The 17,153-nt window shown below is 36.5% G+C and overlaps 1 protein-coding gene across 1 annotated transcript in view; it reads left to right on the forward strand.

Moving 5' to 3' along the window:
- EYS (eyes shut homolog) overlaps nucleotides 1-17,153 on the forward strand; it is a 1,965,296-nt gene that overhangs the window by 698,877 nt on the left and 1,249,266 nt on the right. Inside the window, 1 exon segment of the mRNA XM_066360293.1 lies at nucleotides 501-622. Coding sequence (XP_066216390.1) covers nucleotides 501-622 — 122 coding nt within the window.

A 17,153-nucleotide genomic window follows, 5' to 3' on the forward strand; every position in this document is an offset into this window, starting at 1 on the left:
CCCAGGCTCTGAGGATAGCTCTGTTGGAGCACATCAGCCTCGAGTGCTAAAGATAGCTGGGTACTCAAACATCGGCCCAAGATAGGGTTGCAGGGTGGATCCCAGTTGGGGCACATGCAGGAGTCTACCTCACCATCTCCCCTTCTGTCACCAAAAATAATAATAATAATAATAATTGAAAATTAAATAAATAAAATGAAAGAGAAAAAGAGAAAGAAAACGATATTTTTATTGTTACTTTGCAAATTGTTAATAAATATTCATTATGATTATTCTTATCTTAAATAATTAAAGTTTTCAAGTTAAATAGAGATGAGCAAGAATGGTATTTAGAAAATGTTTTAAAGAACGATGTAATAGAGTATTAAATATAAAAATTCACAATTTGGGGTTAAAAGTGAAATGCATTTAGATGTGCACAACATTCTTTAGACTAATTAGTATTACCTATACCATGATTAGAGGGATGTTAAGAGTCTTCTCTCTGCTGTTGTTTTCAGTGGTTGATGGCTTCTCCTGCTTGTGCAATCCTGGCTACACGGGCCTGAGATGTGAACAGGATGTTGATGACTGCATCTTGAATGCCTGTGAGAATAATTCCACCTGCAAAGATCTGCATCTCGTTAGTATCCGTGAATTTTATTCACATATCTTAGTGTGTGCTAATTTAAGTTAACCCTGAAAATATAGTTCACTTTTGCCTATGTGGAATGTTAGTATATATAAATACATATGGGTGCTTATTAAGATTAAAAAACAGAAACTCAAGCAGTATCATTTTCACTTGGTAGCAAAAAAAATGTTCTATTTGCCACTATATACAGGTTGATGTAAATATTACAAAACAAAATTGTTCACTCTGATTTCACAACTCCTGGCAATATCAAATTTGTGTAAAATTTCAGAAATTATTCTGAAAAGTGCTGTGAGTCTTAAAGGCATCTACTTTTACATAACTCAGGGTGTTATATATACGGACACAATATGTAATCCTGAATTTTATTTTAATTTCCTACTCATGTTGTATACTATCATTTTCTTCATTTCTCTGTGTCAGTGCTGTCCCTTTGGTACATATCCATTTGTCACTGCCTTTGTCACAAGCGTGTGCCATTCTGCCTTAAATGGAGAGACACAGTTGGCAAAATCAATGGGATCCCCTCAAGCTCCTCATTTTTCAGACAGCCTGACATAAAAAACATCTACTCAAGGTGGACTCAGTGACTGGCTTGAGAAAATAAACAACAGACAGCACAGGCTAATGCTGCAATACCAACACAGGCTTAGAGTTGATTTTTTAGCAACAGAGCCGATTTTCACAAAAGGACTACACTAGTTGAAAAAAAATAATGCTTTTAAAAACAGACTTCTTTTCATGGACATAATTTGACCATTGGTGTGCCGACAATATTTGTTTTGACAGTGAAAGGATTATTTGTGAAGCATTGTATCTTCTCCCACAAGGATGGAAGACATCTAAATGAAGAATTATAGCTAATGTTTAGACAGCTGTGTCCAGAAACAGGAATGGCCCATCAGTTATCCCACTGCCTTTTAGGTATATATGTGGTCCTGATGCTTTGTTTTAGTTCATACCAGATGCTTTATATAAGTCAGTCATGCTAATCCCGTCCATTTTAGGGGATTCCTGTAGGAATGGGTAGGGGACCCTATGCTGGTTTCAGAGATAAGAATGAAATTCTTTCTGGGGAAAACAATAAGGATGTAAGTAAAAGGTACTGATGTGTTTTAGACCTTTTAACATCTGAAATTTATACATGTTGCTGTTGCCATTTTCAAACCCCAAGGACGGGAGTGAAGTGCAGCTTGATAGTGAGTGACTCTGAAGGTAGCAGAGCTGAGAGACAGAAAAAAAGCCTTCAATCAATTGTTGAACTGACTAAACTCCCAGTCTCACCCTCGTACCCACCCCACCCCAGGTGCATGCTCAATTCTGGATAAATTATGTGAGATCACTTCTGGCCTATTTTTAAATATGGCTTGAACTAGAGTCCCTTTTACTTGCAGGTAAATCACCTAATTTCCATAATGTGATTAAACTTTATTTTGGTCTATGATTTTAGCTATAACTTCAGCAATAATAGGAGTTTATTATAGCCAAAAGAGCTTTGTGACCATAACCATAAAATTCAACTTCTAGCCCTGACCTTGCCACAACTTCACTGTGTGACACTATGTCAATTATTTGAAAATTCAGGGACTGCAACTTTAGAAATTACATCATATCAAATAATAAAGCTTGCAAGTATAGTGTTCTCTCATTTGTCTATTTTATAAATTGCCAGTAAGAAGTTATTCAGACTAACTTTGGACTAGTATTGGTTTAAAATCTTGCTTCATATTTTCAGGAATTGTATAATAACAATGAAAAACTAAGAATTTAAAAAGGTAATACTCATAAAAACAGAGTATAGGATGGTTGTTGCCAGCAGCTGGGGTTTGAGAGTGCTGGTCACAGGGTACTTCAGCTAATAAGATGGATAAGTTCTGGTACTCTAATGTACATTATAGTAATATTAAGAGTACTTTAATAATACTCTATTGTATACTCAAAATTTGCTAAGAGAATAGATCTTAAGCATTCTCATGATACACACAAAAATATAATTATGTGAGGTGATGGGTGTATTAATTAACAAAATTAATTATTTATAATTTAATTGAAATAATTTTACAATGTATACATATATGAAATCATCACTTTGTACACTTGTCAATTGTGTCTTCATAAAGTGGGGAGAAAGAATAAAGAAACAAAGCAGAAAACAGCAGGGTTGAAAAGGAAATCAAAATCCCTAAATAATGTTCATCAACTAGATTATTGTTTTTTTATTAATTGAATTAAATATTTTATAATATAAAAGGAGATTATTGAAATTACCTAACTTCTAACTATAAATCACGTATCAATTACCAGATGAAATCTCATTGAATTGGTGATTTTCTTCCAACAGAATGCTATGAAAACAAAAGATTGTTTAAAAATCAAAGAATGTTCAAAATATCTGATAGCGTTTAGATAATGTATCTGGGATTCCATCATCACCCACAGATTTGATGATTGAATAGAAGGAATGAGAAAGTTCATGGTTAGGGTTTATTACCGTGAAATGTTATGGATTAAAATGAGCAAAAAGAAAGGCACAAATGGCGAAGCCATGGAAAAACCCAGCAAGCCTTTCAAGTGTCTTCTCCTAGGGAGATGTGCCTACAGCACTTAATTTGCTCAGCAGTGATGTGTGACAACTTGACTGTAGTGTTGCCAGTCAGGAAGCATTGGTGTCTGCAGTGTTTATTCAGGACATTCACAAGGCACAGTCTATCAAATCTGGCTTCATGTCCTGCACTGTCCCAACTGAGACAACATGGTCTGCAGCCCCAGGTTTAAAAAACAGGCTTTCATTGTAAATCACATCATTAGCATAAACTATTTGGCATAACCAGGGTGTCAGGAATCAAGCACACTGTTATCAGGCCAAGGATCAGAGATTATCTTCCAAAAGCCAGTAAAGGGCTAGTCCTTCCTTTGAAATATGCAGGGTTTGTGAACTCAAGCCTGCTGAGTTAACCTGTAACAATATTATGATAAATATTGCATTTTTTTGTATAGGAATAATAGTACATAACTGGACAAAGAATACACTCCATAGCAATAACTTGAAACAACAACAACAAAAATCATAGCAAAGACACTAAGTCAAGCAGGAAGAACTAAAAACTTGTAATTTTGAAATAAAGCAAGTCCCAGTTTGGGTTCCATATTTGCTTTTATTTAACAATCATTGGTAAAATGCAAACCATGAAATGCTAAAGGTTTGAAGTAAAAGAGAAAAGAAAGGCATGGAGTGTGATGTTTCCGAAAAATATTTAGTAATTGTGATAAACAGAAAAATAATTTGTTCAATCTGTAAGGCACTCACATTTGTTACAAGAGTCAGCAGTCTGCTTTCTGTACGGGTGGGACTCCTGAGACCAATCCAGGCAATGCCACAGACAGGAGGCTTGCTTCTTCTTTGAGCTTTAAGTGAACATTTTCACATTGTGGCATTTCCTTATGATTATATGTGGCATCATAAATGTCAGTTTAAAAAGCAAAAAATCAGAAGACTTTGAAACCTGGATGAAAAGTATTTTATAACAGTGAGCTAGTTTTCTTCTTTTCCTTTCTTTATGGTTCAGTAAACCTAAAAATACAATGGGAGAAAAACAGAAAATGTTTAATGCTTAGCACATAACAAGATACAAATGTTAAGAATGGGTAGAATTAGATTTATTCCTTCATGTAAATTCTTAGGCAGATTTGAGAATAACTGTTTCTTTGTGGTTATTTAAATATGTATATTCAAATTATTCTAGTATTTCCCTTCTCATTGTACTTCTATTTTTCTCTGTATCTTACATGAATAATGAATGCTTAATTTTGATAACTGCAGAGGAACTAAAATAGTGCATGTAGAACTAACATGTGGAAAGAACATAGCTTTTATTCATATATAATTATGTTAAAATTTATACATAGTATATGTACTGGTATACTAAAGATATAATTTTCTCCCTAACACTCTGATGCAATAACTAAACTGAGTTAATATGCTTTATAATAAAAAGTAAAACTGCCTATACCTTGACCTCCATATGGTTGAAAAATTCATGTCAGTCATTTGAGTTAGCCATTCCCTGCCTTTGGGATTGTAGAGTAAAGGAGTGAGGTGACGGGAGTCAGGATTATAAGGGAATAGCCCCTGCTCCATAGTTAAACTTGGCTGCTATTGAAATGCTTGTGTCATTTCCAAGTTCCTTTCAGAGATAGGTTAATCTGCCAAATGATTCTGATCCTTTTCATACCAAATTTGGCTCCCAGGACCTTCTCTGGACCCTTCAAGTTCATGGCGCTAAGCTAATTAGCAATCAGGTCCCAGTTGTCCCTTCTGCACATCCAGCTGGACCCAGTAAAACCTCAAGTTCTGCTCTTTCTCTCTCTATAGGATTACAAACACTCCATCGGTATGGATTCAGTCCAACACCTCTCAGTCCAAACACTAAAGCCGGTATTTCTTTCGTAACCTCCCTCTCCATGAAGATTAGCTTCATCTCATTTGATGGACATTAACACAGGAATTCTGACTCAGTGTCAGAGTTGGGGAGTTTCAGAATTCTCCAAGTATTCCTTGATGAAAAAAAAATAAAATTTCATTTTGGTAGCAAAAGAAGATGGTAACAAATTTTATTCTCAATAATTTTTCTGTTACATAAGGATGTGACAAAATTTGTCAATCCTCAAATCTCTTAGCTCTTATATACAACTGCTTCAGTGGCTAAATTGTATACTAACATTGCTTGTAAGTCATATATAGGTCCTATAGAGTATCATCTAAAATAGTGAATTTTTCTTATTCATTTTTTAACATGGTTAGGCTAAACATTAAGTAAGTTCTGCTCACTTAAAACAGGAGAGAGAACATTGGAGATTGTCTGGCTTTGACATGAATTTCTCTATGACTAAGACAAGTCACTTAACTTAATAGAAACATAAAATGAAGAACGGTTACAATATTCACTCAAAATAATTATATGGGGCACTTTTTTATTAATTTAAGAATAGCTAGCTTTCCATTTTATTTAAGTACCAAAATGTATTGTACATAAGCAAGATTTGGGTGGGGGGGTCGGCCTACAAAGACTTTCAATGAAATAAAAGAGTTGGATTCAATTGCTCTTAACTAGGAGTTTGCCTTTAAAAATACACATGCTTAAAATTCTGATTCAGTAGATGGATCTAGGCACTGGATAATTTATAATTCTTTGTGATTTTGATGTGTACTTATATTTGAGACTCACTGAACTGGATATCTAGTTGGCACTTCTAGCTCTAACCTTCTAAGATATTGAGGGTGGAGAACAGAGGTTTCTATTTCATATGTACTTATCACTCTCAATTTATCACCATAAAAGAGAAATAAAGGATGATCTGAAAAACTGAGCCACTTATCCCTTGAATTTAACGGCATGTCTCATTGCATCTTCCATTTAAAAGTACTATTCTCTTTTAGATTCTTCCATCTGTTTCAGTGCTTTTGTTTTTAACACAAAGGTAATAAATCTAAAATTTTTTCATTCCAAATCTATTGTGAGAAATAGATTATTTTCTCCTCAGTTGTAATAACTTAGTGAGATATCACTCTCCTTTATGTTTTGACATTTGCTAATAAGAAAATCTGTGCAGAAAATTGTAGTTTTTCATAGAGCCTGGGTATAATGGCTTCTAACATTTCAAGAATATTAAAAATGATCAATTACTGATTAATTGTAATGATATTCCAAAGCGTCAATGCTGTCTTTTGATTGAACTGATTAGTCGCAGCATCTTCAATACTGACTATTTAGCCATAAATTTAATCTTAATATTAGCTAATAACCAAACTCAGTTAACAAAGGCACTGCAAGATGTAGATAAAACAAAATGAATTCCTTTGGTCTTGTCCATTCTAAATAGCCTACTTTTGTCTGTGTAGAATAAAATCTGCCTAATTTTTAAATTACCCATAACCCTACCTTTCCTTACATAAATCCTTACTTAAAGGATTTATTCAAAATAATTTAACATTATATTTATGAAAGTGGTTCATTAAAATGGGTGTCAGTTTCTATCCTTTTTACAATAGAATAAACTAAAGACTTGTTTTCCTTGTATAATACATAAGTAATACAGAATTTTAGTCTGACTTGTTTAGTTCTTTAAATATAATATATTCTCCTCAATTGTCAATTTTTATCAGTCAATATCTTTCTGAAGCAACCTGATTGTTTCTCCTTAATCTTGTTTTGAATTGATCAGCCTTGAAACAAATAATAAAAAAAAAAGATATACAAAATAAAAGTAAACAGAACCTGATAAAAGATTTGTTGATCTAGCTAAAGAAGTATCTGAGGTTTAGTAGTTTGAACTTGTGAAATCTATTTTTGAAGCTCAGACATATTTTCCCTTCTTTCTTATTCTAAGATTCATTATAGAGAAGTGAGATTTACAGATGGTTAAATTTTTAGTTTTAAGAAATCTATGGAGCAGTATTAAATTTTATAAATATTGTGTAAGAATATAACGGGTCAAAGAGATTTTATTTTCAGACTCTCTAATAAAAATGGTTAGTTCCCAGAAATTGCCCAACTTAAAAATTAGTTAGAATTAATTGAATACTATTTCCCCTGCCAATATTAGCCAACATACATCATCAAATGAGTTTATTTTCAAAGATTTTTGAGACAAATTTAACAAATTTATTTCAGTATAAACACTGTATTTTTATAATATTATTTGTTATATTTAATGACTAGAACTAGGACTCAAGTCTAGACTTCACAATTTATTTCAGATAATTTATTAAATATTTCAGTCTACAGTTATTTTATTTCCAGAAAGCATGCTTTCTTCCATTTAGATAGATGCCATTTTTAATTGGCTAAGTCTATAACTATATTATGTCCGTATACTGATTTTGAGGTGATAAGAGAATAAGCACATCTTCCTTCAGAAGAACAAGCTTATTTCAACAATTGGTTAACTAACTAGAACAGTAGTCAAAGAGAGTGAATCCTACTTCTCCATCAGTTAACAATGCCATTATGTTCTGACTGTATGTGATCCTAAGTTCCCATTTGTCTATGAGAACTTTATACATAGTGAAAAGTTTAGGAAACGTTGAATTAGAAATGAAATATATATTTGTGGAAACAAGCACATATGTGCACATATGTGTGTACATGCGCAGAAGAGAGAACTTGTCTATTTTCTAATCTTTTGTCAGTCACCCTGGTTTAAACAGAACTCACAAGCTTTCTAACAACAAACTTCTGGAGTCCATGTCAATTTATCTGAACTTATACATGTATTATAATATACACGTATATGAATTAGAGCCAGCAGATAAATACCTTCTTTATGTACACTGATGAACAACTTTGGTTTGGAATAATACAGAACGGCCTGTGGCATCATCTTGATTTCGATAGGTTTAAATTTTTTTTTTTTTTTTTGTATTTTTCTGAAGCTGGAAACAGGGAAAGACAGTCAGACAGACTCCCGCATGCGCCCTACCGGGATCCACCCGGCACGCCCACCAGGGGACAACGCTCTGCCCCTTCGGGGCGTCGCTCTGTTGCCACCAGAGCCACTCTAGCGCCTGGGGCAGAGGCCAAGGAGCCATCCCCAGCGCCCGGGCCATCTTTGCTCCAATGGAACCTCTGCTGCGGTAGGGGAAGAGAGAGACAGAGAGGAAGGAGAGGGGAGGGGTGGAGAAGCAGATGGGCGCTTCTCCTGTGTGCCCTGGCCGGGAATCGAACCCGGAACTTCTACACGCCAGGCCGACGCTCTACCACTGAGCCAACTGGCCAGGGCCTCGATAGGTTTAAATTTTGCAGCATGCTCTGTAAACTAAAAGGATGCACTTCCAAAAGGGAAGGGGCGGGCTTTTGAAATACCTTCGCCTTCACTAGTGTGTTACCTCATGTAAATTACTTAATCTTTCTAAGTTTTAATCAGTTAATTATAATAATGGGAAAATTAATAGTAGCTACTTTGCAGAATTGTTTTGAGGATGAAATGAGATATTACATGTAAAATGCTTAACAGAGTGCCTGCCACATATAATTAACAAATATATATCATGTCTTATGATGATGATGACTTAATTGTGGAGAACTAAGAGAAAGAGAAAGGAAGTAAAAGATAAGTGAATGAATGAATGAATGAATGTCAGGTCTTTATGTCTTTTTAACTGTTTTTATATTTTTTCAAGAAAAACTCCTGCCAAGATTCCAGAGATTTGACAGCTGGTGATAGGTCTTGTTTCACATGATCTCAGACCGTTGGGGCTCTTGAGCCATCATCCTTTAAAGCTCCTGTGCGTTTGCTGTATTTCTGGTCAAAGGCTGTCTGTCTGACAGACACAAAGCAAAACACCTCAGCCTAATCTCTGTCCCTTCAGCCATCAAGACCTTAAACTGGTTAACTCCACCTAAATCTTATCGTATTTAAATTGGCCTTCTCTGCCCTCTCAAAGGGAGAAAAGCTCCCTTCATCTAACTACTGTGCTTAAAACACTGAGACAAAATTTTACCCTCCAAAGTTGAAAAGAAATCTTAAATAAAAAACTCAAAAAGAGACAAATGTGGTTGGCATGGATATGAATGAGTATATGAACATTGTTGGGCAGATAAAATGTATTATGCTCACTTTGTTAAAGATAACACAAGGAGGCCATAGCCCAGGTGATATTAATGTGTGTTGAGAATCGTTGTAGCCTGAGGCTTGGTTTTGGGATTAAGCCTTTCCTACCCTTTTTGCTGTGGGGTGGTGCAATACAATCATGCCTCGGAAGGTGACTTTGGGTTGGAGACTTCCCTACTTTGTATATTGGATTAAAGGTTGTGAAGCTACACTATAAAAGGGAGGCAGAACGGGACTCGGCTCTTGGTTCCTGAGGTTAGCATGAGAGAGCGGAGAGAGTAGAGCCAGCAGCTAAAGGAGGCCACATGGAGGAGGCCAGGAGAAGCAGCCAAGATGGCGGAGTGCTGAGTGAGATGCCAGTTTGTGTAGAGTTTGTATCTGGGATAAGGAAGGAGATGGGGAACTGAGGAGAAGAAGGCTGGTGAGCTAGAAACCTTTGATTCTAGGAAACTCGGATAAGTCAGTGGCTTTGTGAGCACTGAGTGTGACTGGGTTTTGGAGCCCAGTGTGTATTTTTACTTGCCCGCCGGGTGCAAGGTAGGATTAAAGGCTATGGCCCATCAGTTTTTGGCTCCGCTGTTTCTTTACCGACTGTCCAAATCCAATGCGAACCTGCACTGGCTGGGTGGTTGCTCTGATGCTGGCCCTGGCCCTGCCTCCTGGCTTTACAAACATAAATACATATAGACATAAATATAAGACTGGAGTGTTATTGCTATCCTGTAAATTTTTTTTAAAATATATACAGTCAAGAGCTAATTGTCAGAAAATATGGACCCTGCTTTTTTCTGTGGCGTTGTGTGCCTTCCGGGACTTTCTTTGTGGTTCACAGTACCAGAGTAATTTACAAAGAAAAGCATACAGCTCATAGAATTGAAGCAGATGGCTTATGGTCACACAGTAATGCATATATAGTAGCCTTTAGACAGGTCTGAAGGTCACATGCCTCTTTTGAGGTTCTCATTCAGTCCTAGATCATTCCACACTTCTGACAATATCAGAGATTGAGTTCAGTTGCCACAGGACTCAAGACACTGGAAAGGACGAGAATCCCAAGAGTAAATCAGTATTTCAGAGACTCCATAATACATCACAGTCCCCTGTACCATTTCTAAAAACACATGCTTACTTTAGACTCACCTCCTGGGGATTCTGATTTAGTAAACAGGAAGTGAGGGCTGAGCCTTTGTATTTTAAAAAATATTCCACAGAAGAATCATAATGCATAAATACTAGGCTGTCTACATTCTTTGGAGGCTGCCTGGAGAAAAGCCACAGACACAGTGTGAGTTCATGTTTTTCAGCTTCCTGTTGGAGGCCTGGGGGCCTAGCCAGGGCTGATCTGTACTGGAAACCTGCAGTCAGAGGTGTCCTGAAATGGGATGGGAGGACAGGTCAATCGAGGGCATGTGGTCTATGGACAGATGATAGCATGCAGCCACAGAAGCTAAAATGCAAGCATCGGCTTCTCCTTTGCTGAATAACTAGAGCTGAGGAGAATTTATAGCTAAAATTATAAAAAAAACAAACAAAAACAAATGTAGAATGAAGATTGATTGGGTGCTAAACATTTCTTTCTCAAATGGGAACTTTTTTTATGGAAAGAGTGCTATCCTCAGATTTGATGAACACTTCCTAAAGTCCTAGTCATCAACGACATAGGCTATTTTAGAAGTCACTGGTTCAGAAAGAGCAGATTGACCCCTTTAGGGACATTGCTGAGGGCTGATTTGAAGGCTATTGAACAAAATGAGACCTTAGGGATTTTTTCCAGAATATGCAACTTTTAGTAAGTTATGATGCAATACATGTAGAGTAATTGGAATTTAAGAGTGTGATGTTGCCTGACCAGGCGGTGGCGCAGTGGATAAAGCGACAGACTGGGATGCGAAGGACCCAGGTTCAAGACCCTGGGGTTGCCAGCTTGAGTGCAAGCTCATCTGGTTTGAGCAAAAAGTTCACCAGCTTGGACCCAAGGTCACTGGCTTGAGCAATGGTTACTTGGTCTGCTGAAGGCCCGCGGTCAAGGCACATCAATGAACAACTTAGATGTTGCAACGAAAAACTGATGGTTGATGCTTCTCATCTCTCTCTGTTCCTGTCTGTCTGTCCCTATCTATCCCTCTCTCTGACTCTCTCTCTGTTTCTGTAAAAAAAAAAAAAAAGTGTGATGTCAAGCTTTTGCTAGCTAGCTGAGATTTTTCTCCAAGATTTGGGTAGAGCGTCGAGTATAAATTATTTACAAGGTAAAATGGAGCCACAGTGCTGCAAGCAGCCTGGCACAGGATGAAAACTATCATTCAGTGGGTCTTGCCAAATCTTAGCTGAGAACCAGAGCTGCAGAGGGAATGTTGTTTAGGAAAGTTACAATTACTTATTTACTAGAAATTCAGTAAGAGAAACTTATAGCATCTAAGTAAAATTGCACTGGACCTAAGAGAGGCAATGCTATTCAGGAATGTCAGTCCCTACATTATTAAGCAAGTTACTAGAGCATAGTTTACTTCTCCTTTTTCTTTTTCTTTTTTTTTAATTCAATGAGAGAAGGAGAGGCAGAGAAACAGACTCCTGCATGCGCCCCAACCAGGATCCACCTGGCAAGTCCACTCCGGGGAGATACTGTACCCATCTGAGATGTTGCTGCATTTCTCAGCAAATGAACTTTTCTTAGTGCCTAAAACAGAGGCCATGGGGCCATCCTCAGTGCCCGAGGCCAACTTACTACAATCAAGCCATAGAAGGAGAAGAGAGAGAGAAGTGGGAGGGGCAGAGAAGTAGATGGTTGCTTCTCCTGTGTGCTCTGACCAGGAATCGAACCCAGGACTTCCACATGCCTGGTCATCACTCTACCACTGAGCCAACTGCCAGGGCCATAATTTACTTCTGAACTAGACATACAGTATAGAAAATAACTTACTAAACCCAGCAGCTTTCCTTTTTGGGAGGATACTCATCCCGGCCAAACCATTCAATGAGAAGCTAATGACTATAGTAATTGGAATGAACTATAGTAAAAGTTGGGGACGCGCCTACTTTAAAATTTGGATCGATTTATCCAACTGCCTAATGCTTACTGTGGAACTAAAGAAAGGGCTTCGACTTTTCTCCCTGTAATTGTGGTTAAATGTCTTTCAGGCCTTGGTATGATATTTGCATTGGGGTCAGTGAGAGATGGGAAGAATCAAAACAACAGTGTTTTGGAGCATAAAAAGCACTCATGGAATGGGTTGTCTGTAGCCACAGGCACTAAGAGAAATTGAGAGTTGGTGGAAGTATCATGGGGTAAGAGGAGTCCAAGAGGACATAGTCCAATATACATTGTAGATTGGTAATTGCTGTCCCACAACTCTCAGAGCAGATATTTATTGCCTTGCAACAGATTTTAGAAGTCCAATTTCCATCCTATAGCTGACCAGGCTCATATCAATGACTTCAATCCAGAAGTTACCCCCGGGGTGACACTATTTATATTTATAAAAGAATTAATACAAGTTAAAGCATAAATGCTAAAACTATTTAGTAAAGATAAGTGTTCTCACTGAATAAATTTTAAAGAAAACAAATTTTTTTTAAATCTAGCATTTATGATATTTTATTAAATGTACTATAGATATACATGACATATATGGACAAGAATGAATGATTTTTATAATAGAAAAAGGTTCTAATTATTTTATTGTAATCCAGCTATGACCACATTTAATACCTGGAAGTTTGCCCATAATTTTTAATTTTAAAGAAAAACTCAATATAATAAGTAAAAAATTATAACAGAAAAATAATTCCCCCATAGCCTCTTTTGCATTATTTGGAAGTGTTATAATATACTACCAGTTAAACATTAAAAGAATCCATAGCTTTGAAAACTTTTCTAAGGATATTAACCATTAGTCACTTCTCCCAAGTGGTACCAATTACGGCATTTAAGCCATTGGGGTGTTTGTTCTTAACTTGCTCCAGTAAATAGAAAGAACAGAACAGGCTGGTCTTTTCTTAAAATTTAGGGATTCCACTAGCTTAGTCAGTGAATGGCTGTTGTCTATCCACCTAAATTTTTTTTTTATCTTGTGTGTGATTAATTAAAGTAAATGTATTTGCAGTTACATTAAATTTTTTTTCTAATTTTTAAAAATATTTTGGCAAATATACTAAATTTTGGTATATTTTGAAGGCAAATAAACACACTTTTAAAATAGATTAATTTGAACTAAACCTAAAACAATATTTAAAATTGAAACTATAGAATTCCCAAATAATATAATGTGCACAGCATTTTAAATTTATTTCACATTGTCCACATATAATTTGATACTTATTATTGTCTCTGAGGGAAAAGAACTTAATGAATAAAGGCCCTAGCTTATACAGTACAAAATTTAAAAATAAGCTATATTTAATGTTATTATAATTTCTGTATAGATTTTTGCACATTGCTGGGATAACTATGAAATATTAGTAAATAAAAAATATTTACAGAGGACAGCCTTTATAATATCTACTTTAAAGGATTTTCCTATAGGTTAGGACAGAGCCTAATTATTCAATAAGATTTTGGAATAAAGTGGATTTATTTTGTGTTGTAATCCCATTCTCTTTTTTTTTTTTTGTATTTTTTCTGAAGCCGGAAACGGGGAGAGACAGTCAGACAGACTCCCGCATGCGCCCGACCGGGATCCACCCGGCACGCCCACCAGGGGCTACGCTGTGCCCACCAGGGGGCGATGCTCTGCCCCTCCGGGGCGTCGCTCTGCCGCGACCAGAGCCACTCTAGCGCCCAGGGCAGAGGCCAAGGAGCCATCCCCAGCACCCAGGCCATCTTTGCTCCAATGGAGCCTTGGCTGCGGGAGGGGAAGAGAGAGACAGAGAGGAAGGAGGGGGTGGGGGTGGAGAAGCAAATGGGCGCTTCTCCTGTGTGCCCTGGTAGAGAATGGAACCCGGGTCCCCTGCATGCCAGGCCGACGCTCTACCACTGAGCCAACCGGCCAGGGCCAATCCCGTTCTCTTTTCTGTGAGTGATGAATATTTGGGTATATAATAAATTGATGTAATGTAGAAAACATTATCTGCTATATGCAATGTGTATATATATATTTTGGATATATGATAAGGAGAATTTTAGGAGAAAGTTAGATAAAGCAGAGGAAATGAAGTAAGATTATCTTTAAAAATAAGCCTCAAATCAACTTTACATGTTTCTTTGTATTTTGTTTTAATAAGGTCATTTTTTTTTATCATAATGGATATTAGATATGCCTTGATTCCATTGTGGGTGGGAATTTAGACTGGCAAGATTCTATACTTGTCTAAATCTTGGAAAACATATTGACAGATTAGAAAAAAGGTATCTGATGTAAACTGAGTCTCTTTTACAATAATGACAAATAAAAACTTTAGTAAAAACAGAGATGGTTTGAATATGGAGAGCTGTGATATAGAACATGTCTCGATTCTAGGAAATGTGATAATTATAAGAAAACTGAGAACAGACTGCTGGACAGTTAGGCAGAATGAGAATATGTCCACATGAGTTAGGGTAGATTTCTACAGTTAGTTTTTATCTAAGTTCTCTCAACCTATTTAAAAAAAATACCTGCTCTACACTTGATCTAGAATATAAACTCAGTCTAAGGTTGCCAGATACACAAAGAAGAATACAAATATTTGAATCTTGCATGGGCAGTATGTAAGGTATTTTTCCCCACCGAGAAGGAAGGAAGGGGCCAGAGCCACAAAGTGTGGAATAATAAAAGGCTTTATTGAGTAGAGAGCACATCCCTCATCCTGCCCGAGGAGGTTCCCTGGCCCCAGGGACAGAGGCTAGGCAAGTCGCAAGGTGTGACCCGTGTGGGAGATATTTAGAGTCCCTAGGGTGGTCGAGCTAATATGATGTGGTGAAATCTCACTGGCTGGAAGACGGTTGCTTTTTTCCAAAGGACTCCTGGGAAGTTCCTTTTGGTGTGCTTGATTGTGGGCGGTCCTAGCCAAAGTTTCAGGGAGGGCCTGAGTTCCCCACATGACCATCCCCCATTATCTACCGACCTTACACAGTACACTAAAAAATTAATTTTTATCTGAAATTCAAATTTATTGGTGTCTAGTAACCTATCTAACACCCCTAATGCAATCAGATCTAATTTTAGAGACATTTATGTATCAACCATCATATATACTTAGTATGATATTCTTGTCTTTAAAAATGTTTATTTTTTTTCCCCCTTCACTTAGATAAGAAATTTAGCTTAATTTAGATAAAAGAAGATAAAATTGTTCCAGGTGAATCCTTCTAGAGCTGCTTAGATTGTGGAGGGAAGCAGAGAATAAGGACAGGAATGAAACAAGGAGGACATTTCTCCACCCTGTAGACCTTCAATTTAATCAGACAAATAGGACCAGTGCCTGAGGTGCTTACTGACAGGCCTAATTAGTCAGAATCCAAAATAATTTGTTACTTCTTGTTATTCATGCAATTAACAGAGAGATTGAAGAGTAGACAATCTAGCCCCAAGCAAAGTCATAACATTTACATAGTGAAGACCTTTTCACCAGCTCCTGGTGCTTTTTTGACAAAGGTTGTCTTAGTGACCATCTGCTTTTGTTCTCTGTATGACCTGTGATTGCATCAGCTCAATCGCTACCTACTGGGCCAATTTATATAAGGCCTATCCTGCATATTCATGAAACAAGAGATTATCCTTGTCACATAGATGCAAAATACTACACCAGAAAATTAATACGTGTAACGTCAATGGAGGATGAAATGTATATTCATTTTTATCTTCAATAAGTTATAAATCCCATGAATTTAAAAATATTTTTTATTTATTATTTTTTGTTGTTAAAAGAAGGCAGAATCTCAAAATTTTGTGAAAACCTGAAGTTTTCAGACACTAGGAAATATTTTTTTTCTGTTATTAGAAACACATTTTAATTCCATACATAGATGAGACACAAAATTGAGACTCATGGACATAGATAAGAGTGCAGTGGTTACCAGGGGGAGGGGAAAAGGAAGAGAGGAAGGAAAGGGGGTGGGGGAAGGGAGGGCCAGGAAGAGAAACAAATATAAGCTGAGGGGGATGATCTGCCTTTGGGTGATGGGTATGCAACATAATCGAATGTCCAAATGATGTGGAGATGTGCTCTGTTGACCAGTGCCACCCTGTTAAAATTAATTGTCTTCATAAGAGAAAAGAAAAAGAAGCTCATTTTGCTACAATAGGAATATTGGAGTAAATAGCTGAAAATAAAACCTGATTGCACCAAAAAGAGTCCACCAGAAAAACATCATGGGTCGAACTGTAAGAAGCAAAGGTAGTTCCGATTTCTTTATTGTGCAGAACAGCTTAGAAATCCATTTAAATAAATTTATAAGCGCATTCAATTCCAATTCAAAATCATATCATTTCTGACAATAATCTATACTTAGCTAAATCCTTTATATGTTTTCAAATGATTTTGTTTTCTTTTTTATATTAAACTTGATTACTATATAAAGTGCTGAACTATCTATCTATCTTACTACCAAAAAAGATATCACCAGAGTATCCTGTTTCACATAATTGTTGTGGAAAATATTCTCACATATCTCCTATTTTTTAGTTTTCTATTGGTAGTCCAATAATTTATCTGTTTTTGTAGAAAGTAAGTTGTCCCATAGAATCATCAGCTCAGAATAGAGTCATCTCTCCTTCCACATGATTGGAAAAGTAAGGATGATTGATCTGGAAGCTCAGGGATTAAATCTGACCTCAAAAGCCTTTAAATTTATCTTCTATTAGTTGGCCTGTAATGATTTGTTTCAATTATATTCCAAAATTTAATATCAGGAGAGTTTCATATAAGAATCAAGAGGTTCATTTTGTTTTAAATAATCAGGATATATGGTAAGTCCAGACCAGGCAGTAACAGA

Source organism: Saccopteryx leptura, chromosome 1 (assembly GCF_036850995.1).
Source record: "Saccopteryx leptura isolate mSacLep1 chromosome 1, mSacLep1_pri_phased_curated, whole genome shotgun sequence".
Taxonomy (NCBI): domain Eukaryota; kingdom Metazoa; phylum Chordata; class Mammalia; order Chiroptera; family Emballonuridae; genus Saccopteryx; species Saccopteryx leptura.